The sequence below is a fragment of the Anser anser genome, assembly GCF_964211835.1.
Source record: "Anser anser genome assembly, chromosome: 3".
NCBI classification, from domain to species: domain Eukaryota; kingdom Metazoa; phylum Chordata; class Aves; order Anseriformes; family Anatidae; genus Anser; species Anser anser.
In genome coordinates, this window is record NC_139722.1 from 89,741,913 (window position 1) to 89,765,377 (window position 23,465).

The following is a 23,465-nucleotide window of genomic DNA, read 5'->3' on the forward strand; positions in this document are numbered from 1 at the left end:
TGGTGTTTTCATCCTAGTAATCAACTCTGACCTATCCTCGTAGCTCTCAACCTGAACAAATAACAAAAGGAGAGAAATTTTGGCCCTCTTCTGAAATCCTTGACAAATGATGTTGGCATTTCATACACATACATACCTACACATTTCCCCTTTCTCTCCTCCCTCTGCTCTTCAAGTGGCAGGGTCGCAGCTTTAGTTCCTATTTAGGTTTTTGTTTTCTCTGGGCAGAAACACTGCCTTAGAGTATTAAATGCTAGAGGAATCACATCTAGTTTGAGGAAGGAGAAAAGTAAAAGACAAATCTGAAAGTAGAGCTCTGACTCTCCTCACATGCCTGGCAGAAACAAGCAGGGCACAAGGGCCTACAAAGGGGCAGAGAGCAACAGGTACTGTTTAAAATCTTGTGAGCAGAAACAGAGCTGCTTGGCCCATTACAGCAGAACGGGCTTCCCTATGCTTCCATCCACAGTGTAAAGATTAAAACAGAGGGAAAACAACCAATCTGTGGTGTTCATAGTCCTAGGACAGGCCCTCCATATTCCTGTGAAGGATTGGAACAACTGAGAAAAGACCGATCCTCTTCCCAAGTTTGACAACAAACTTGGAGCTAGCTGAAACAGGACTTTGAAGTCCTAATTTATCCTAATGTCCTCTATATGAACCTCTCCATGAACTCCCAGTGACTTGCTGAAAGAGTTCGTCGCACACATCTGAGTCGTAATACGCATTTGAAGCTTGGGCAGCACGTCCTGCTGCTGGGCAGGAGCCACCTCCTGTGTTTGAGACACTTTGTGCCACAATGGAACTACCCTGGGAAGGAAAACAAATACCAGCCAGCACGTTCCCTATAGCAAATCTAGCGAAAAATCTTTGGACTCCAGACAGCATCCAATTAGTGCCACTGCTAGGGCTCATGCCCAGAGTATGCAGCTGCCTGCAAGGAATTGACTGAGTTTCCCCTTGTCTCCTCTGGAGGATCTCACAGGTAGCTCTCCCAGAAGAGCTACCAGGTAGAGGTGACTGCTGACTGCAAGTAGCAATCCGGTAACAACAGGCTCCTGTTCCATCACCAGCCGCCTGAGCAATTCAATCGCCTCCATATGTTTGGACCCTTTTAAATAAAATAACTGAAAGTTAGGGGGCAGGGAGGTTGCAGGATAAAATGCCTCTGAGAACCACAATCCTGTCAAAAGGGAGGAGAGCTTCTGCTTTAGAAATGCAATGATTTTCAGAGCCACAGGTGGTCAGAACCTTCTGCTCACAGCTGGGCTACAGTGTTACCTCACCTTCTGTTTTCTGATAGCTAAATTGGGAGCACTAGATGATCCCTCCACAGCTGCTTTCAAAACAGGCAAGCAAAACAAGAGGCAGCATAGCCAAAAGAAAAAATGTTGATTAAAAAATCAGAGCTCCTTTAATGTAAAGGTGGTGTCAGAGCTGGAAAGGGGGGAGATCCAAGCCAGAAAGAGCCTGGTAGAGGAAAAAGGGCAGTCCAAGGCAATTAAGATAATCAAATATTAACCAGCACTCCTTAATATGCTTGCTTTGAATTCTCTGCCTGTACTATTAAGCAAAAAGGATGCATGGGGCAAAACTAGACTAGGAGGAGTTAATGCAGTGGTTCTTCATTTATCTACACGGTGAAAAGAGGTCAAGCTTCCCATGAAAACTTGGCTCTTCCTCAGACTCTCCTTCAGGCCTAGTAAAGAATTTGGATCAGGGAAGAAGAACTTATCAAAGAACAACACCCAGTTCTCCATCACTTCTCTATCTGCTGCCTCTGAGTTCTGCCGCCAACCGTTTAATACCCTGCTCTGCTAACTGTCATCATTACGCCGTTTTTCCATCCTTCACCCTTGATTGATCTTGATACATCTGAGGAAAATGACGACAATGAAAACGTAACCATTCAGAAGGAGGCTGAAAGGACGCTCAAACTAAAAGATTTATGTCAGATATTCAGTCTCGTAGATGAAGCAGCTGAGGTCAACAGATATCAAAGCAATTTTTCCCATAAGAATTAATGTAACAAGGGGGGTGGTGCGTACAGGAACTTAAGAAATGCACACAATTTAAAAACACAGGATCAGCAGATGTAGCATAGAGAAAGGAGAGGCAAGAACATTTTTTTACTATAGGCATTTTTGCTGTCTCTCTGTGGATGGTTATCTCTTCATCACTGTCATCATCATCTTCAGATGAATCAAGATAGATCAAATCAATCAAGGATGAAGGATGGAAAAATGGATATAGATTCAGGCGCTCCACCAGATGAAATGGCTGGGGTCTTCCAGAGCAGTGACTGGCTCCAAAAAGCCAGCTGCCAAGTAGCCACCATCTCTGCCATCTAAAAGTCCTGTATTGCCTCTCCGTCCTTCACACTGTTGCCTGCATGACTTTTGAATGTGTGAGTGTCCCACGTCCCTGTGTCCAACTCCTCCTCTATTAACTAATTCTAATGGAAAAATGCACCTTCAGCAGGTTGCTGGTCACAGAAAATCACCTCTCTACACCTTGTTCCCAAAACTGGTGGCCACCTATGGTCCCTGTGGAGGCTGCGTTTTGTGTCTAGGTTGGATAATAGCAATGACACGACAGTGAAAGATTCTGGGCATCAACCAGGCCCCTGTCATAAACTGATTAAGAAAAATGGGTTGTTAAGCCATTTAGTCTCACATTTTAGAATTATTTCTCTGCTGTTTCAATAATTTAGCCTCATAGCTTCCCATGCTGAGCCTGGTGTACGCATACTTAACAACCTCATGTCATTAACAGCAAGACGTATTGAGCTACAGAGAGATCTGCTCGCACTGTTAACCAAGTATCTATTGCACAGAGGACACAAAACTAAGTATGAGGAGTTATTACAAAACGTTGCTTACTGATCCACACAACAGGAAGAAGGCAAGCTTCCCATGTATATCAGCCTCCTGCTCTAACAGTGGGCAGAAAGCAGTGGCAGGAGCTGGACCAGAAGCCGGGGGAGGTGACCACCAGCTCCCAGCCAGGCCAGCAGCCTCCAGTCTCCCCAGCCATCATCAGGAGTCTGTGTCACAGGTGAGTGGAGGCTTTGGCAGCTTGTTTCTTCAGGCCTGAACGATACCAGCTGTATCAGAGGACATGGACTCAAGCTACAGAGGACTCGCTTGTCTACTGGAAACCTCATGTCTTCTCTCTGCATCGCCACCTTGTTTCCAGACAAGCAGCACACCAACCTCACTGCTGAAGCACGCGTGCAACCCCGCAGCTCTCACCTTTCTCTGCGTTAGGAAGAGCACTGTCACTTCTGACAGCTCTAGGTGTGGTGGCCTCCCAGAAATCACTCTCTGGGTCTCAGGGTCTCCTCTGCAGCCGAGGGCACAGGACGGAGGCCAGTGACAAAGCTGGCAATCATTCAAGGACAGCAGCCTGCTCTCTCGACCTCCCCATCTGGCTGTCAGCTCTGTCCCATCTCCTTTGGACTTGGACCAGGAGAAGGAAATTTATTAGCAAGCCCACTCACCGGATAAATCTGCTCTGACATTCGATTTTCCAGGCTGCTTCTGTGTCTGACCCTAAACTGGGACAGCACTGGAGAAACCACTTGGAGGAGCAGCATCCCTGCCACAGCTACTTTTTCACATTGACTGAGGAGAACTTAGGTAGCAGAGAAGATGTTCTGCAGATCAACCGGGAGTGATATGTACTTCCTTTCTTCTCCTGATGGCCTCAGGTCAGAGCGGATTTTGGTCCAACAGATAAATGCCTGTAATCTGTTCCATAATGCTTCCTTTGTTCACAATCCCAACTTTCTGGGGGCACAAAAAGTCAGCCCATTACCTTCTTCATCCTCACCCATTACATCAAGAGTTGAAACTGGATCCTGGCTTAAGTCAGTCCGTCAGCAGTTTTCAGCCTGAGGAGTTGCGGCAGCACTCACTGTAACATGGCACCCTGCTCCTTCCACCTTCTCTGTGATAGATAGCAACAGCTCCCAGAATCAGATACCCCAGGTGAAAAGGACATTTTAAACACATTTCAACAATGTTTGCTGAGCCATCCCACTGTGGTGAGCAGAGAGAGGACATAATTCTGTGTACAGCTCTGGAAAGAACCTGCATGGACTGAAATCTGGGAATATCTGTGGCTAATTCTATGAGTAAAGCCAGAAATTAAGGGAAGACAGGCTTCTCTATGTCCTGTTTGCTCAATCTTCAAATCTTGGTCTGAACTCATCTATGCATAGATGTCAGAATTACAGAGTAACAACAGATCATAAAACCTCAAAAATGCCTTACAAAGTAGGAAAACATGGAGGAAAAAATTATTTAGCCAGGACATGGAGGGGAAGTGTGTGATGGCATTCTGTGAATACCAGAGGAGATAAAATTATTCTGTAACCTCCATGCTTGTGTAGCTTATAAGAGTAAAGATATGAACCAATTGGGTCAATGTAAGCAGAGGAGAACTCAGAACAGCAATAAACCTTTTTTTTTTTTTTTTTCCTCATTGATTTCAGAAAAAGAACTCATGGAAGATGAATGTGGGATGCAACTGTATAAATTAAAAAATGAATGGTGATTAATATAGTTTTATGGGTCCTTGGCAGACAAACTGGGTAGTGTTTGAGAAGGCAACAAGAAAAGTAACTATCTTGTCATAACATCCTCAGGCGTTGGAAGGATCCTGGCTTGCTTCCACACGACAGACTAATTGAAGATGTAATACTATTCAAATGTAGCCCACATTAAGCAGCTTAAAAACACATTAGCTGAAAGAGTTCAAAAAGGAATTTTAAATTGGCGCACACACCACTGCTATCTCTCTAGTGATAGGGCAGACCTCCTCTAGGAAGACTTCCCTGGTGGGATCTCATATGAAACTCTTAAGCTGGTTCTATTTCATATCACCACCAAGGTCAGAGAGACAGCCAGCCTGTTGGCATAGCTAAAGCATATCAATCACAAAGTCCCCAGATCCATCTGTGTAGCCAGCATCACACATAACCAACCACTGTTGGTGTCTAAATGACCTGGCATCCATTTGCAGTTGGGATGATGGGGTGCAGACTTTGACACAGCTCTAGAATGCGGCTTGGGCTTTGCTTCCTTCCATCCCACACAAAGGCAGTGTTTTAATGTGTGGTACATGAGAATCACCATCATTAAGCGCTTATATCAGGATAAGATAGTAACGTCTGTGGAGAACACAAAATACACAGCAGTAAATAATGTACTTGGGAGGTGTCTCATGCAGGACAACTTGGTTTGCTTGATAGAATGGGTTTACGGTAACAGCACTCAATTTGCCTCAGAAAGTGTGAAGATCTGGAAGGAAAACTGTTGAGCAGAGAATGTGTCACTCTGTCAGGACAATGACTCCAGGAGGATCCTCAGTCAATATAGCCAGCTTAATTCTGTAGTCCAAGGATGTCCAAAGCTTTGGATGATTAAACCAAAGATTAAAAAACAAAACAAAACAAAACAAATTGTGAGGTGGACATCACTGCTGCATCTGCATTGTTGAGATCATTTGTGAAAATCTGTTGAACAGGGGTGACCACCATGCTGCCAGCATGATGCTGAAAATAAAGGGGGGTATGAAAAACACGCCTTGCAGTGAATGGCTAGGAGACCCTTTCTGACTGTGTACAGAAAAAAGGCTAAGAGATTAAGAGATTACTTGTTCTGGTATCTCAGACTACACAAGAAAGAGACTGCTAATAACAAATAGTTCTTTATGTGAGAAGACAAAAGCATAAACAGAGCTTGTATTTGGAAACTGAAATAAGACAGGCCTAGATTAAGTAATGACCACTGAAGCATGGGAGTATAAATCCATTGGAACAATTTACTGAGGGAAACAACTTACTGAGGGACGCAGTGAATTCTCTGTCACTTCAGTCTATGAGTAGCTGCTGCACAAAAAATGTACAAATAGTGCAAGTTTAGATCCACAAAGGTAAATTAACCATGTTGCTCAGCTCCACGACTAAGAGTGACGACACTTGGCATTTCAATAACTCTCCTACATAGACAAACAGCACAAAAAGGTTATAAAGAGATCAGAGAGCTTTTGCTTTCTCAGCGACATCAGGAAGCTGGAGTTCCAGCATTTTGGATAGGCAGATTGGAGCACATTAGCAATTTAAAAAAAAAAAAAAGGGAAAGAAAAAAATCCCCCCAAACACCACCTTTCCTTCTCCCTTTAAAACCAGTAGGTGAGCTCATTTCCATCTTTTCATTTATACATATAAACTAGTCCCTAGAAAGTCAATCAGAATGAAAACTTGTCCATTCCCATGCATAAATCTGGACTTTTGCAAGGCCTCATTACAAGCAGTTCAAGGGCAGGAATAAAAAACCCAAACCACAAATATCTGTTCTGAATGCTGCTCTGTTTTTCTCTCACCCGCTAACTGCCACCATCTTCCCATCCCTTCGGACCCATTATGCTCTTTCCTGCAAACCACCTTACACAGAGCACTGCTCCCTTTTCTTCAAGCCCCAGCTCCCTGTTTTACAGCATACCAACATATTGGCTGAAGGGCCTGAGTTACGCACATGCTGTGAACTGCTAAGAAAATGCCAGCAAAGCTAGCACTATTAAACCCATCTATATCACATTAAGCTCTTACTAGCTACTGCATTCTAGCTTATGATTACGACAGTAAAATATCTCTTTGCAATCAGCACTTGGTAGGGAAAACTCCTGTTCTGTGCAAATGCCACTCTTATTTATTGTTCTCTTGACCTCAGTCTCAGCCACTGTCAGGAACCCATTAGTTTTGGCACTCCAACCAATCCCTCCCATCAAACATGTGGTTGACTTGGACCCAGAGCTGCAGCATATTTGGAATGGATGAGATTTACAGCCCTCATTTCATCAGACATAAGCACAGGTCACAACAGATCAAGAGCCTACAAAGGGTCAGCTGGAATGGCCTTAAATTGCCTTTCTTTCCTCACCAGCAGGGATCTACCCCGGGTGCCTCTTCCCCACAGAAATGGAGCAATTTTCAGTCTCTTCTACTTCCCATTCATCCCCCTGCAGCTTTGGCAAGCAGCAAACACTCAGAAGTCAGCTTCCTCCCAGTCAACAGTAATGAAAAATTTCCATGATTTCCCGCGATCGCACATAACCCCAGAAACAAGGACTCCAAAATCATGCAAAATGCAACAGGTGTGCATGCAACTAGGAAATTTAAGCATATCTGTCAATCCCGGGGACCAATGAGGGCTTTGCAAGGTTTATCATTGGGTTCATGAAAGGAAACTGGCTGTTTTATCTGAGTCCTGGAGACCAATTAAATCCAAATCAGAAGCAAAAACTGAGGTAGGGTACGAGCGTGTGCGCACACATGCTTATTTGTGTTTGCAACAGAGACACACAGAGAGAGAAATCAGAAACTATATGAAGTGAAATAGGGTGAGAGGTGCATGTTGGAAATGTGATCTCTGTGCATTGAGAAAACAGTTTCCTGGCTTCAAAGAAAAAATAGTCTATTTCTCAGAGACAGCCCCAAGTGGAAAAGCACAAGCTTGTAACTGAGCATTTTCTTCCCCACAGAAAGCTCCAAAAAGACTTACACCTTTCCTAAAAACTGAACCCTCAGTCCCCCAGTACCGTGTCCCAGACAGAACTGGTGGCAGGAAGACTTGTTAAGCTGCAAAGAAGCCTGAACACTTCTGAAATGTAATTCATATGCAGACAGTTTCCCTGCAGGAGTGACTGTAATTGGTGCTGTTTCGGAGTTTGGGGTAAGGATGTCCACAGCTAATTACAATTCAGACCCCTCCCTGGGATGCTCAGATTCCCCTTAGGTTTTCTGTTCACACCGGGAGTGCTTCAGAGGGACTTCCCTGCACAAGACCCCTCTTCAAAGGTGACTTTGCTGTTCTCTGCCTTACCTCTACATGCCCTCTGCAGTCCTCCAGTGGGTCGGGAGGAACTAGCTCTGCTCCAGTGCCAGGACACAGGGAGGAGGTAAGGGATAGCATGGAAACCTATTCCTGCACCCTCACAGGTGCAGCCTGAAGGAGTTTGTGGCCCAAAAATCATGGGGAAAAAAAGCAAAGCCACAATGCCACGGCACCACGTAGTTTCTCTCTGGCAAAGAGGCTGGGGACAGCAGGCCTCAGCTCCCCAGGCCTAGGTCCTGTGTCAGGTCTGATGTCATATGTGCTCCCTTGCAAGTGTGGACAGCTATTTTCACCTCTCCGTGCCTCAGGCTCTTCTGCAGAGTCTAAGAGTTATTATGAGAAAATGACTTGCTTTTTTTTGCCTGCTCAGTGTCTTCCTGGTTCCCCTAGCGAGTCTGGATCCATGGCATCTCTCTCTGGGCGCTCAACGTGCTTGCTTCCTGGTCACCAAGAGGCAGGACTTGACAGGGACAGGCTATTCCCTCGTTTTCCCCCTTGTGATCCCAGCCTTAAAATGAGATCTGACAGCAGTTTTCTGACTCCCTTCATCTACCACTTTCCTTGCCCTGTGTCTCCTGTTGCCAGTGGTACTGTGCAGCTTGCAGTATAGCACATGCCTCCCCAAATCTATTTTTCTCAGGTGCTAGCAGCAGCTCTCTGTCTTGCCAGAACATATACACAAGCCTTCCCATCCTCTTAACTCCCATATCGATAGCCTAGGTCCCCAGACTCAAGACTTTTCTCTTTCAGGAAAATCTTTAAACCACTATCTGATCTTGAGCAGCACTAGATGTGGTGGTCAGCCCTGAGAGGGTCACAGTAGGGAAGCAATTTTCCAAAAAGAGTTGACCAACACTGTCTGCCACCCACTATGTCTGTGCAGCTCTTGTCTCTCCTTTCCTGCCAAAATGGTATAGCTTGGACATCTCTCTCACTTGATAAAATTAAGTTGCTCTCCCTAAAGAGTCTGGCAAAAATAAAACAGAATAATGGCAGCTTATGGAAAGCGTATTTGTTTCTCCCAGCAGTGACTGAGAAATGGATTAGCTGATTTAAACTGGTTGTCTTCTAAGCAAACGAATTCATCTCTCTAGGTGAGGAGCTCTCACACAAGCTTTTACTCATCCTCTCGTTACAGCCACGGAGGTGTTTAGAGATGAGTAATGAGCCACAGAAAGGCTGAATGGCAGCACAGGCAGGCTGCAATCCAGGTAGCAGACCCAGCTCTCCCCTCTTAGGAGGGCTCCCCACCTTCCTGAGGCGCACATTTGGGTTTCACCGTCTCTTCCCTCATGGACATTTTCCCAGGACACAGTAAGGAGGCCTCATGGTGCTTTGCAGAGATAAATCTGAAAAGCTCTCAGGATGCAAGGGAGACTTCCCAAGAAAACCTCAGTTAGTGGCAGCACATGGGAACCTTTCCCATCAGGCAGCAACCAGCAAAGAGACTAGGGTCCTGCAGAACAAGTCCTAACTGCTGTGTGCTGAAGGGAAAAAAGTCAGGCAAGCCAAAATTCATACAACTGCTTTACCCTGGGAAATATTTTTTTTCCTCCAAAGATTCACACACCAAATGCTACAAAAAAAGCAACATAGGGAGTCCTGGGGCTTTGATCCGTGAAGATAAAGACTGCAAAGGCAGTCACAAAGAAGGTTTTGGCTGAGCATCCCTTGGCATGTCAGACGAGCTGCCCCTCACAGCCATGAGGCTGGCAGGAGGGTAGGGCCAGCAGGTCCTAGACAAGCAGGAGCCATTCCCTCTTAGGCCACATTTGGTACAACCCCATCTCAAGATTCAATTTGAAACCGATGTAAGCACTGTCACAGTCTCTGTCTGCCAGGCCCCAGGCCCAATAGATGGTAATTGTTAAAACAAATCCGAGGCCAGCTAAGCCTCTGTGGTTGTTACTGTGCTCTGAACCATGGCCATTTGGATTTATAGCCATGACGGAGTAAAATGGATTCCTCCTTCAGCCCATCCTTAGACTGACAACCCTAATTACTTGTTAGCAGCCCAGGCACTGGGCAGCAGAGTGAGCAATCCTCATGCTGTAGCGCTGAGGACAGGGCTGTATGCACAAACACAAACTCGGAGCAACATAATCCCAGACGCAGTGCTGCTAGCGGAAAATGTGTTGACAATCAGGAACAAAACTCTCTGCTCTTAACAAGGGGGTTTATATGTGTTGATAGAAACACAGAAATAATGTATACTCTCAGCTTAGATACACAAAACTCTGTATAACAAATTAGGTGGGAAACAGGGAGGATTTCCATCAGAGTGGGACCAGACAACGGGTTCAGGCTTTGTTTGTTCAGGCTGCTGGGTTGAGGTCAAGTCCATGACTGCAAATGATTTTCTTCTCCCTAATGAAGGTCTCCAGATTTGCAAACACTGAATTTGCAGAAAGCACAGTTTGCCCGTGACTTTGAATGCAGCAACCTCTTCCCCAGAACCTCAGGTAATTCTTAAACCTTTGATGGCTTAATATGATCCAGAGCACTCCAGAGCTCTGTTTGGCATGAGAGCCTAGGGTTACCCTTTTACCCTTTTTTGGGAGCAAGACCCGCAGGATATAGTGCAATGATATTGGAACATGAGTAGAAGGGCAGGAAAGACCCAGCCACTCTAAGGGTAGAAAAATCACCTCCTGCCCCCAAGTTAGCTTCCCGACTGCGCTTGCCAGCTTGGAGGAGGGTGTCAGAATAGACTTCACTGATGAAAATAATAAAAAAAAAATACAACTACTATTAATAAATGTACTCACAAATGAATCCAGCCAAGTCTAAAATTCTTAGCAGATGGCTCCACACTCCAGCTCACGTGGCCAAGCAGCAAGATGGATAAGCCAGCTCCGTCAGAGATATGGGTCAGCTCTGGCCAGGGACATCTCCTTTCTCTTAGACTCCCTTCACATGAGCAGGGAGAGCTTCAGGGAGCTCTCAGGAGCCAAATGTCCCATCCTAACTACTCTGAAGAACCATCTCGAATCCAGAAGCATGTCTCAAGAGCATTTTTAACTGAGCAGTTAATATCCATGCTTCTGTTTCAGAGGGGGTGGGACACCTGCAAAGAGCGCTGACACTGAGCAATGGCTTCAACAGTTGATCGAAACAGTTTAATGCGTTTCTGTTTCCAGTTGCTTGGATCCAGCGATGCTTCTTACTTATTTACAGTATCACTCCCTCCTCTCCTCCCTGCTCTTCTGTTTGCTACATAGATAACGGGAAATTGATGCTGACTATTGCCCGTCTGAGCACTGCCAATGGGTTCAGGAGGGTTTTAAAGAGGAATAAGTCAACAGGGTGACCAAGAATAACATTTGCCAGCATATGAGCCCAGATGGGAAAACAAATCCTTGCATACCCGAACATTTCTTTAAGTGACAAGGGCAACAGATGCCTCCACAGGACATATTCTGGCTGCCTTTCAGGTAGGGGCAAAGCCAGACTTTCTCGTCACTGGCCCTGTGGTCATTCCTATGTCTAGGAATATTCACGTCTCCTGAAGTCCTGTTAACTGTGATAGCTGCCCTTCCAAAGAAAAATGTTGGTCTACTTTCCTGATTGCACCTAACATTCGTTATGCTTTGAAGTTAAACACAATAATCCACCCGCTGCTGTGTGTGACAAAACTCAACCTAAGGGCAGTAAACCTAATTCTTTGGAGATCAATCCCAGGTGATTGTGGGCTATTATTCTGAGTCCAGAAGGGGCCAAGTTCTCAGGCCATGTTATTAATTTTCTAGTCTTTCTTCCTGCCAAGATGTCACCTGTAGTGTGACCCAAAGATGAAAAACAGCATCAGCTTTCAGACTGGACTATCCAAAACAAGGTCAACTCTGCGTAAATATTCCCTTCTTTCTCTTCACTTCTTTCTCTGAGCACTTAGAGATACCAAGATACCAATTTCTGCCTAAGACAAGAATAGCACCAGCAAAAGTCAGCTTATCCAGTAAAAAGAATTTGGTGAACTAATTACTTCTCTCAATAGAGGAGAAGGGTGCTCTGCTATCAGTTTTTGGTGTTTAGCCAAAGAGAGAGAACCTATTCAGGTGTTCAATAGTCTCCCCTCAAGCAGGGGCCAAGTAGCAAGTAGCAAGTGCTGTGAGGATAAACAGATCAGAGGGAAAGTACTGGAGGTGATGTATCAAGGATTAGGTATGATGAGGAGGGCAGGGTTGAGGTGGACTTTGACAGAGCTGTCTAGCAGTTTTATGACATGGTCAGGACTGAAAAACCTTCAGGACTGACACAATATCATGTAACAGGGTAACGTACGGGGATTGAATTTTGTACCACAATGTTTTATGAGGCTCCTAGAAAGCAAACATAACATCACCATGATAAGATAGTCATCTCAAAGGCCAGTTATTGCGAAGGCTAGAGTTTAGAGTTACTCCTGTTCTTTGCAATTCATGGAAATGCTATTTTAGACAGGCTTTCAGGATACAGGTATATATTTTTTTTCTTCAATTTGCTATTTATATGCTTGCTAAATTTGCATCCAGGTAGCATCCTTTTCACTGATCCACGCACACACACTTTTTTTCTTTCCTCTTTTCATACATATTGGCTCAAATGACACTTTGTAAACCAAAACGCACAGAACGCCGTACATTTTCAAGCCCAGTATGTGTTTTACTGCCTTATGCTGATCTCATCTACACAGGGTGACCCAGTCCTGATTTTAAACCCACCTCTGCAGAAGATTCACTTTGCTGCTGGGACTTTTTCTTGAGTGAATACCTAATCCTGGAAAAAGGCTTGACAACAGCATTAGCAATAGCATCGATATTATTAACAACAGTACTCTGCCCTTCCATGGCTATTTTTATTCCAAGATTTCAAAGTGCTGTGTTTATTATGCCTCACAAATCCTCAAAGAGACAGATCAGTTTTATTCGTGCTTTAAAGATATAGGAAAAGACAAGAAATTGTCGCTCTGTGTGGCAGCTAGGTTCCCAGGAGTTCCGACAAGCCCAATGTCTCGCTCTAACCAGTATATAACATTTCTTTATCTTAACCACAGAGCTATGAGGCTGCAAGGACTTTCACAAACTTATTAATCTTCCAAACCCCTACAGTTCAGACCAAGAAGTCGAGGGAACAGACCATCCAGCCTGTCAGAGAGCTGATGATAGAAAATTACTGCCTATAAGATAAAAGAAGAACTAGTTTTTCAGCTTGCAATAAATAAATAAATAATAAAAACACTTTTTTTTTGGGGGGGGGGGTGACAGCTGACTTGTTCTTTTTGTCTTCTTGTTCTCTCTCTTTCCAATACTGCAGTGCAGTTGGCAAAGCCTCTTTGTGGGCTAGTTTGCTACAGCACAGAACTATATGCATGAGGGTGAGGGGAGAAAAAGAAAAGAAAAAAGAAACACAGAAACAGGTTCTGACATCTAATCAGATCTGCTGTATTGATTTTGCAACTTTAGCTTTGGAGCAAATCAGAGAAACAGCCACATTATCACCCAGAATTCGCTCTTCCCTTGAGCGAGCCGGTTCAAAGGGAGCTCACACAAGCACACACAAAGGCACGTCCGCATGCACACACACACACACACACACATGCACGCGGCCGCATGGATGCACGTCACCCGCGCGGGCTCTCCGGTGGGAAGCGCTCATCACGGAGGCTGCAGAAGCCACACGATCCCCATTTCCAACAAGATGAGAATTCCAGAGCAAGCGAGCAGACTAATGAGCTCCCCACGCTGCAGAGCAGCGTTTCAATTAACCACCGCAGCCCCCGCCGCCGCACCCAGCGCCTTCCAGCTGCCTGAACAAGGAGGAGAGGCACAAGCAGAGACTATGCACTTTGTTGTTGGCTTTTTTTTAGGGGAGGGGAAAGGGATATAAAGGGGATGGGGGCAATTCGTGCCCTACTTTCTTGCTCCACGGAGGATGCCACTCTTACCTGGGTTAGATCACAACAAAGCGTTGGTTGGCCTTGGGAAGAGCAATAGGAGGAATATGTTGAGTTGCTCTTTACAAAGAAGTTCATTGCATCTTTACCTTCTTGTGGGTCACATTTGGGGCTCTGCCCCAAAACAGCTTCTGGTTTCTACCTACAGCGTATTGCTTGTGGAGTCATGTCCACCCCCTCCAGCCCAAGATTCAGGGCTGTGATTCCCCTCCAGACTACCTAGCAAGACTGGATTCAGCCCAGGCTGGGCATTGCCCCTCCCTCTGCAAGGGCAATGACAGGCAGTGGGGACCACACTGCCTTCAAACACCACCTCTGAACCGAGGACACCAGAAGATCTCATGGTTCTTTGCTCCAGAGTGAAATTTTGTTGCATCTCCCATCAGTTCTTGGGGTGAAAGAGTCACCCTTCCTGCTGTGTGCCTCTCCCAGCCTGCCTCCCAAAACAGCTTAAACCAAGACACCCATGTCCACCCTGCTCAGGGGAAGCTTCTCCATCCACACTTACCTCCACAGAAATCTGCACACATTTCTGTGTCCCTGTGCTGTGATTCGATTGCTGACATGCTCCCAAATGAACAGACCGATCATTTTAAAAGGGGGTTCTTTGAATATGCAAAGTGCTTGCAGGATCTGGCACATCTTTTGTTACTGCTGTGCTCCCACCAGCTTGAATCAGCCAGCAGCGTGCCTGCTTGGCTGCAGACAGGTTATCTGCTTCAGTCTTGCTTCTCCTCTCCCCGGGGATCAAGCCAGGGAGGAGTGTGGCAGCGTGTCTAATGAGTGCTGCTGTGCTGTGCTGTGCGTGGATGCTCTTCAGTCACAGCCCAGAGACAGCATGCCTGGGTGCAAATTAACCTGCTTCTACCATCCCACACCTGCCAGATCCATGTTGCTCAGAGGATTTCAGCCATCCCGCTATCCCAACAGGATGAGGTCTTCAAGGCAGGGCTGTTCCTGCAGTCACTGCTCCTTCCAGATTGAGGCATTTCACCCCGCTGCCTTCACCCTGATTCAAAATCTTGAAGGAGACAGCACAGACCCTCTGCTTCTGCCTGTCCCCAGCATGTCAAAACAGACCTCGACACCACAGGAGCACTCCTTTACCTGGAGGTAGGAGCTGCTGCAGGGAAAGGATGCAGACACCCCATGCGGACACCAGCAGCATCCCTCCCTCCACACTCACCTTTACGCACAGATATCACTGCCAAGTGGAGCTGCGAATGTCACCCAGCACCGAAATCACTCAATACACCACACGCTAGGAATCAGTTTTCTGTTGCTTACAGCTTTGCTGCACAGAAATGGGGATTATGCAGTCCGTAGTAGGGTCTGCCTACCACTGCTTTTTTGGCAAAATGTTTCAGGCATGTCCAGAAGTAACAGCTGTGGGAACTTAGTTGCAGAAAGCGTTATGGGGTAGAAGTGGTGTCATTGACATTCATTTGCTGTCTTTTGAGTGCTTGACTTCACAGCCTTATTAATATGCCCTGAAGATATTTTGCACGTATGTTACGCACGCAAATGCACACCCTGCAAAGCTGCTGTTCTGCAGTCATCCACTGATAGGGAAATGGGAAGCATCGTGTACGAACACACACAACACCCCTCCCTTCCACTTGCATCACACCGCCCGTACGGTATCCTGCCCTTGCCTTCTGCAGCCAGGCCAATTAAATACAAACTGCTCAAAGGTCCCCAGACAAAAGAGACGTGTCGGCTCAGCCCAGTAAGAAAGGTCAGCCCTGCCTGAAAGCTGCACAGTGTGTCAGAGATGCTTAGCCCACATGCTTACGCACACACAGGCATTCAGACCGGCGCCCCAGGACTGTATGGTTATACTCACACTGCACGTTGAGCTGCACCAGGGCTTCCCGGGGTCTGATGTTAAAGCCATTGTACCTGGCTGTCTGACACTTATAGGTCCCGCTCATGTCTCGGCTCACACTCTCCAGGCGCAGCTTCCCATCATATGTCTCCGCCGTCATTGTCCCTGAAGGCATGGGGGTTTCCTTATCTACCCGGGACCAGATGATGGGTGGCTTGGGCTTCCCTCGCACCTCGCACTGCAGCTCAGCCCTGGAGCCCTCCCGGACGGTGATGGTGGACTGGCCCTTGGGGACACTGATGGTTGGTGGCACTAAAAGGGAGATAAGAAGGGACTGGTTTTACACTTAGTTTCCAGCATGTGAGGAATATTCTTGAGATGCGTGTGTCTGCATCACACCAACAACCCTGAGAACTACTTAACTTGACACTGGTCACACCAGTGCAACCCCTATAGGAACACAGTGCCCATGTAAATCATCCTACAGGACCTGAAGCTGCAGGGCACCAAGGAAGATCCCGAGCTTCTCCAGGAATTGACCCTTATGGGAATGGAAAGTGCCAGCTTTACTTGGATATCCCCCCAGCTCCCACTTCTCTGGATGAAAAATGCTCTCCAGCAGCAGGGCTAGCACTGATGAACCCAAAACCCAAAGCCTCTTTGATCCATGTCTCCACTTCTGGTCAGTTAATTTCCCAAATGGAAGTGCAAAATTTTGACCCAGAAATAAAAGTTGTATCTGCCAAGGCACCTAGTCCTCTTGCACAGGTGAGACCAAAGCCAAGATTTATAGGATTAGTGTTTTGCAAACCTCCTGCCTTGCCAGACACCCATAAGCCCTGTATATTTTACATTGAGATACATATTTTGTTGGTTATCTCTGGCTCACATGAAAGAGGGGTTCCAGTAAAGATCACTTCTGTGCATCCTTCCAGGCCAGACTCAGAACAGATCACTGAGCCAGAACTGCTGCCTAGTGGGGGCTAGAGCCGATGGCACAGCAACACTCAAGAAATACTCAGCTATCAGTTGGGAAACAAAACTTTGCTGATAAACAAAGCTAAAAGAAACCTACCAAAACAAACGAGAAAAACAACCCAAGGACTGCAGCTAAAAGGAGCAGAGGTTACAGTGGGAAGAAGTTTGTTGTTCATGTCCCCAAGTCCACCAAGTTCCCCTTCCCAGGAAGGGGAAGTTCATGCCAAAAAACATATTATGTTGACATTTTATTTGTATTAGGCTTCAGAATTAAGAGTTCAGCTAAGGAAAATATGGAAGCAATTGTTTTCTGAAAGCTCCTCTTTCAGTCCTTCAAGCTGACAGTGGTAACACTTGGATTGACACTTCCATAACCACAAGGGCTACGTACTTCATTTCCATTTAAAGAAAAGTTAAGGACTACAGAGGCCATAACAAGCTGTATTAGCTCAATTCAGCTCCAGCAAAGGAGATTGTGCTACAGTAATTGCACACGTTACAGCCCACAGCAGCTTTAGAGATTTAGGATGGCTCCAGCCCCGTCTCCCGCAGCAGTGACCTCCCTATGCAACAGGGAGGCCACATTTTCAATTTGCAAGTCTCCCATGGGCTGGGGAACCTCATCACTCCCTGTCCTGAGCAGCGCCACGGACGACAGCGCTCTTGGTGCCGACACCGCCAGCAGCTGTTCACCTGGCGAGAGGCAATTTTCTCCATGGGGAAAAGCTGTAAATTGTATTTGGAATTTTATTTTATTATTTTTTTAATTAAAGTTGTCTCCTCGGAAGCACTCAGCAGAAGCTGCCACCTTGGTGAGCACAGGCTTTGTTTGATGGGGAAACATGAAGCTGCCCCTGCTACCCTCCTGCACTTATCCTGCGCTCTGGGGAAAATCCACTGGGTTTTTATTTAGGAACAATGTGTTGGAAGTGGCTCAGTGACTGCTGGGGGGGGGTGCCGTGATCTGGGCAGCCTCAGCTGCTGCCCGTTCTGCATGGAGGGCTGCTCCAGCAGGGACGATGGTATTTACTCCCTCGGTCACAAAGTAGCTCTGCTGGACCAGATTGCTGAAGGGAGGCTTTAAAATGCCCCCCTCCGGCAGCAGCACCCATGTGAGCATGCGGGTCTCACCTCCACCAGGAGGGCCAGAGCTCAGAGCAGCTGCCAGTGCCAGTGGCCAGCTGGCTCCTGGGCCAATACCTGCACCAACAGACACTGCCCAGCTCTTTGGTGGGATCATCCAGGGGCTCCCGGCCCTTTGCTGCCTCCTAGCCTTGTAGTCTTAAACACAACTGCACTCTGCCATCTAGTGATCTTGGGCAAAAAGGGTTGCTCCCAGCGGCAGCAGCCACACGAGGTTGGGAGACCCAGCTTTGCACCAGGACTGAGGGGTTGCTAGTAGAGGAAGCACCACCACTGACATTTGTCAGGTCCGTGGCTCAGCCTTCAGGCTCCTGCTGAATGTGGGTGCAGTCCCTCTGGGAACAGACCGGTCCCAGCATTTCTGCTGAGAGACAGAGGGGTCCTGAATCCTCAAAACAGTACAACAGCACTTTCTGCTGGGGTGCTGAAGCAAGCAAGGTCCAGAAACAGCACTGGGACCAGCCTGACTAATGGGTTCAGCACAACCAAGGACTGAGGACAAACTTCCCATGAAGGTTCAGGACAAACTCCATGGGCAGCTCATTGCCCCCAGGAGCCCTTACCAGATAACTAGCCCGATGCTGCTTTGTGTCATACCCTCATTGTGGCACAGATGTATTAGAGGGCAGAGCTGGACCCACCAACTTCTCCAGAAGCCAAAAGACAGCCCTAAGACCCTGAATTTTAGTCCCCACAGTGACTCACAAACACACCTACAGCTTAATGCTGTCCTCAGGAAGTTTTGACCCTCGATTTACAGGGAGGAGGCATTTACAACATATGGACTTCTGCAGAGAGTGCCCAAGACAGACTGAAATTGCAATCCAGTGAACATTAAAGTTCTTCACAGAATTTGCTACGACTGATGGTACCAGTCTTCTGGCCACAGCTCTGAAAGAAAGGGATATTCCTCATAAGCAATGCCAAAGAAAGCAAAGAACTTTATTTCTCTTTTATTCCCTTCTAAGCAAAAGGACCTTTGAAATTTACTGAAATAACACCTCTGCTTTCTTCCTTCAGAATTTGGTGGCTTCTTTGAGCAGTCACACTCTAAACCTGTGGGATGGGGTTTGGGGAGAGCTGGTAATGCCAACGGCTCCCCTAAGGTCCCCAGCTGCCACAGAGGGGCTCACCTGTCTCTGAGGAGATGTTCACCTCCACGCTGAGGTCAGGAATGGGTGCTCCCTGGAAGGTGGCCACACACAGGTAGGTGCCGTAGTCACTGAACCTCAGGTCGATTATCTCCAAGCTGCAGGTCACGGGTGGGAGCTCGGGGTCATTCCTGGTGATGAGCAACCGGTCTGAGAACCTGGCTGGCTTCCCATTCTTGTACCAGGAGTAGACAACCTTCTCCTGGGGGACAGCATCCACGTGGCATGAGAGTTTCAAGTCCTGCCCTAACTGGATGGTCTCACTCTCTTTGATCACATCAGGGGTGATTTGGAACGTGGCATTCTTCATGGCTGGTACGAACACAGGTGCAAAACTATTTAGGGACAGCAAAGTGTCTCACAAGGCACAAGATAACAGCCCTTTGTTGCTCTGGAGGGCAACATCTCCGTGCAAAACGTGTCCTGAGACCTTCCCCAGCTATGCTTGTGCAAGAGATCCCCAGGGCTCACAGCTGGTGGGCTGGGATCACTTCTAGCCCAGAACAGTACTATAGCCTGGGATGAGGCTGCAACAGCACTAGCACAGCTGCCGACCTGGGAGCAGAGAAGATTGCATGACAGCTTCTCCAGAATACTAATCTCTGCTAAGCATTGCACTCACCCTCAGCTGTACAAGAACAGTCAGGAAAAATGCAAGGCTGGCCCCTTCACCCAGAAAACCCACGCTACGAGAGAAAGAGCAACTTACACCGCACCAGCAGGTTCACTGTCTTCTTGGCTGGGTTCCCCACGTTGTTGATGGCTGTGCAGTTGTAGTAGCCTGAGTCCTCCACACGGATCCTCCAGATGGTGAGGTTACCTCCTTGCACAAGGCTGTTGGGAGGCATTGGGCCGGGAGAGTGAGACCAAACCACCTCTGGCTGTGGGTCACCGCCTGTCAGAGAGCACTGCATAGTGATGTTGTCACCGGGGTTGACCACCAACGTCTCATTGACCGACAGTTTCAGAGCAGGTGGGGCTGGAAGAGGTCCAAGAGACACTGCTGAGCTTGAAAAGGACTCACCCACTCATCTGTGCACAGCTTCATACTTCCCGGGATTTGTTCATCAAAGCCTTCAGCCTAAGAGCCTTACACAGAGGACCAGAACCAGTCTGCACCATAACAGACCATGAAGAGCAACTCCACACCCACTCCACGGGTGTCAAATACAATATTCTATAGACCTGTGGACTATAGACCAAGTCCCGGGGATGCTCTTTCATGCACAACTGAACAACTGGGAATGATTCAAAATGTCTAGACAACCTTCCCTTTGAATAACCTAGTACGTGGCTTTGGCTTGTTTTATTTCTGCACCCTTCTCACTACATCCCCCTCCATGAACTAATCCAAAAAACCACCTCCCTTTGTATTCTCCATTTCATCCCATGACAAGCCTTTTAAAGCCCTTGTCAGCAACATCGCTTGCTCCATCCAGACAGTGCTGAGAAAGTAGCGGTCCCCAGCACAAAGGCGGGGAGTATGTTTTAAGTAACAGCCATAATAATGCAAAATAAGACATTGTTCCATATTCATGAAGCCTGATTTAACAGCATCATTATTTCTACCTCTCCTCTCCCTGGACCCTGTGTTAATGAGCTGTGCTGGATTGGTGTTGGATCTCTGAATTACAGCCCGTACAAACAAGACAAGGAATGCTCTTTGCTCAGTACCCACACCATAATTTAGCTGCACAACTACCTCTACGCTGGAATATTGTTTTGGTGCATCAAACCCAGTGTCCTCTCCCTGGTCATGGCATGTGGTATTTGCGCCAGATGTAGCCAGCTTGTGCCTACGGATGAAGACAACTCCTCTGCCACCTCCACTGGCCATTTTGGGGCCTGTGGTTGGAGCCCTTGAATTCGGAGAGGCCACGGCCTGAACACAGAGCCTTTGACAGGCTTATCTGCTGGACTCTTGGAAACAGCGTCCAAAGTTTAATGCTCACTAAGCAGCAACACAGAGAGCTGTGCTCCCTTTCTGGGTGCCGGCTGGTTTCATGAGACGTGGTGAAGCCCGGGGATACAGCAGCTCAACAGGTTGTGGTTGAGCAGGACGCTTCTGTGACTAATGGGAGCTGATACCAATAGCTGCTCCTGCCCTCTAACACTGAACGAGTCTCAGATAAAGGCACAGACAAGCTGATAGATGCAGCATCTTGCCTGGGGACATCCTCACATCCCCTTCAGAGCTATAGAAAGGCTGAGACCAGCTTATGTTGAGAGAGAGGATGTCAGAGTTGGGGAGCAGGAACCAGAGTTCCTGCAGGCTTTGGTTAAGATTTCAGGATCTTGTGTTGTTTGATGTGCACATATCTGACCAACACTCATCTTGCTGAGCAGTGACACGTTCTGGGCAAGGCAAAATGGAAGAAAAGTGACAGGTTGGGCAAGCACTGCCTCAGGCCAGGCTGTGTGTGCATGCAAGAGGAGAGGCAGGCAAACTGCAAAGCAGCCACCTGCTTGGCTTGAAGCAGCGAGCTCCCAAAGCGTGTCCCAAAACCGAGCCCTGGCTGTGGCAGCCTGCACAGGCTCCCACTCCCACTCCTGTCAGCAGACAGAGGTTAACATGCCGCAGACATTGTTATGCAGGAGATGAATCTCATTTATTTGTAACCTGTGGCAATTCCTTTTGTTCTTGGCTCAGAAAACCTGCTGGCGGAGTCTGCCGAGAAGCAAGGGGACCATTAAAAACAAAGAGTCGCTTTCAATTCCCTTTGAAGTCCAATTTGCTGCAGTAAAACTGCAGGAAAATTAACCAGCTGGGCTGCTTAATTTTGCAGAAATCAAGGAAGGGGAAAACATCAGCCCAGCCTTGTCGGAGCAGGCGATGACAGCCGGGTGCTGAGCCAGCCCCGTGGTTCTGTGGGATCCAGCTTGCTGCTCCAGAGCCACACAAGGGCAGCGGGACAGAGCAGGAGCAGGGAAAACCTCCTTCCCACCAAGGCTGCAGGCTAAGCATTGGTTGCCTGCTGCAAGGGCCAAGCTGCTGACACTGAGCTGGGGAGAAGCACATCTCCACGCTGGAGATTGTGGTCTCTCTGAAGGCCCCTGCCAGAGGAGTCCAAGTGAGCCACCTAAGGAAGAGAAAACAAACTGGGAGGAGCAGATTCCCTTGGCCTGATATGCCACGACCCACCGGCTCCTGTCAAAGTCCATTGTGGCTGGGTCTATAAATATTTAAGAGATCAATTTCCATGCACCTCGGTGCCCTTTGGGCCCTCCTCAGTTACAAAGGCGAAGGCATCCTGAGCGAAGCTGCTCAGCATGCTGGACACGGCTGAGACTATGGAGGTTGCTAATGCATGAGCACAAGAGGCAAAGAAGAAATCTATGCAAACAGAAAAAAAAGGAAAAAAAAAAAGGAGAGAATTAAGATTTTTCTTTAAATATTTTCTTGTCTATGCACAACTCTACATACAGGGTAAGTGAACCAGATAATATTTCATGTTAAATATGCTCCTGTTATTTAACACAAACCCTCCTTTCAGAGCAACACCAGCTTCATTTTTGTGGGAAGCTTTTAATACAATTTACTAGGAACACATATTCCATAGTCCCTTTGAGCTTGTGGTGTCAGGCTCCACTGTAACTGTGTATAAATATGCATTTACAGCTAAATAACACGAAAGAAGAACTAGATGTATGTGCTACATGGGCCAGGTTCAGAGCTTTGGTAAGTACCCTAAGAAGTTGGTGTGAAGTCAGCCATATGCTGGCTTCTGATCTGGCAACAACTTGAAAATACATTTTCCCTGTTCACTCAGTAAAGGGATTGGATCGAAATGAAGGATACTTTCCATGTGCTTGGGCTGTCAGGGGGAACAGGGCATGGAGAGATTTTTTATTTTTATTTTTTTAATTCTTCAAATGTAAAGCCACACCAAGAAAGAGCAGCTGCCTGAGATCCCTTTCTACACCTCAAGCACAGGTTTTTAAAGGGAATATTCCTGCATTCTCTACAGTCTCCTCCTGAGAGAAACTCAGGCAGCGATGTGAGCTGCCTGAGATGTGTTCACAGGGATCTTACCACAGGAAGAATTTTTTTTCCCAACATTAGCTATATTTCACTTTCTTAAGCTTATTATTTTTCTCCTTTCCACATAAAATGAAGCAACTATTGTTCAGCACCCTGGGCTCAGTCAGATCAATAAACATAATTTATACAGTATCAAAAATATCCCATCAACAGTTGGCAACATCAAAAGAGTTCTGTTTCCACTGCACAAAGATGACACCAGGGATACAAACTGCTTTGTGCTACATTAGAGAGAGGTGAATAATTCAAACAACTACATTGCCTTTCTTTCTGATCATGGAATACCCCAGAGCCGGAAGCGATTTCCTGACATTTACTTACTATTTGAAAACATTTGACATATGTGGGGACTTTGTCATGCTTTATTTTTTTTTTCACGTTAAATGGACAGTTTGCAGTCAGGTCCTTGCAAGCGTTTGGTATGTGATTTTGGCTATTGGTGGGTAATTGCAAGTCAAGCAATAGGCACCAAATTGATTTTGTTCACAAC

At 46.9% G+C, this 23,465-nt stretch overlaps 1 protein-coding gene across 3 annotated transcripts in view; it reads right to left on the reverse strand.

Moving 5' to 3' along the window:
- MDGA1 (MAM domain containing glycosylphosphatidylinositol anchor 1) overlaps positions 1 to 23,465 on the reverse strand; it is a 134,934-nt gene that overhangs the window by 54,836 nt on the left and 56,633 nt on the right. For all 3 annotated transcript variants that reach the window (XM_083831627.1, XM_083831626.1, XM_083831628.1), the window contains exons 6-8: positions 19,643 to 19,912; positions 18,916 to 19,245; positions 15,680 to 15,973 (exon numbers count right to left, since the gene is read on the reverse strand). In XM_083831627.1, coding sequence (XP_083687753.1) covers positions 15,680 to 15,973; positions 18,916 to 19,245; positions 19,643 to 19,912 — 894 coding nt within the window. The remainder of the gene's footprint in view (positions 1 to 15,679; positions 15,974 to 18,915; positions 19,246 to 19,642; positions 19,913 to 23,465) is intronic.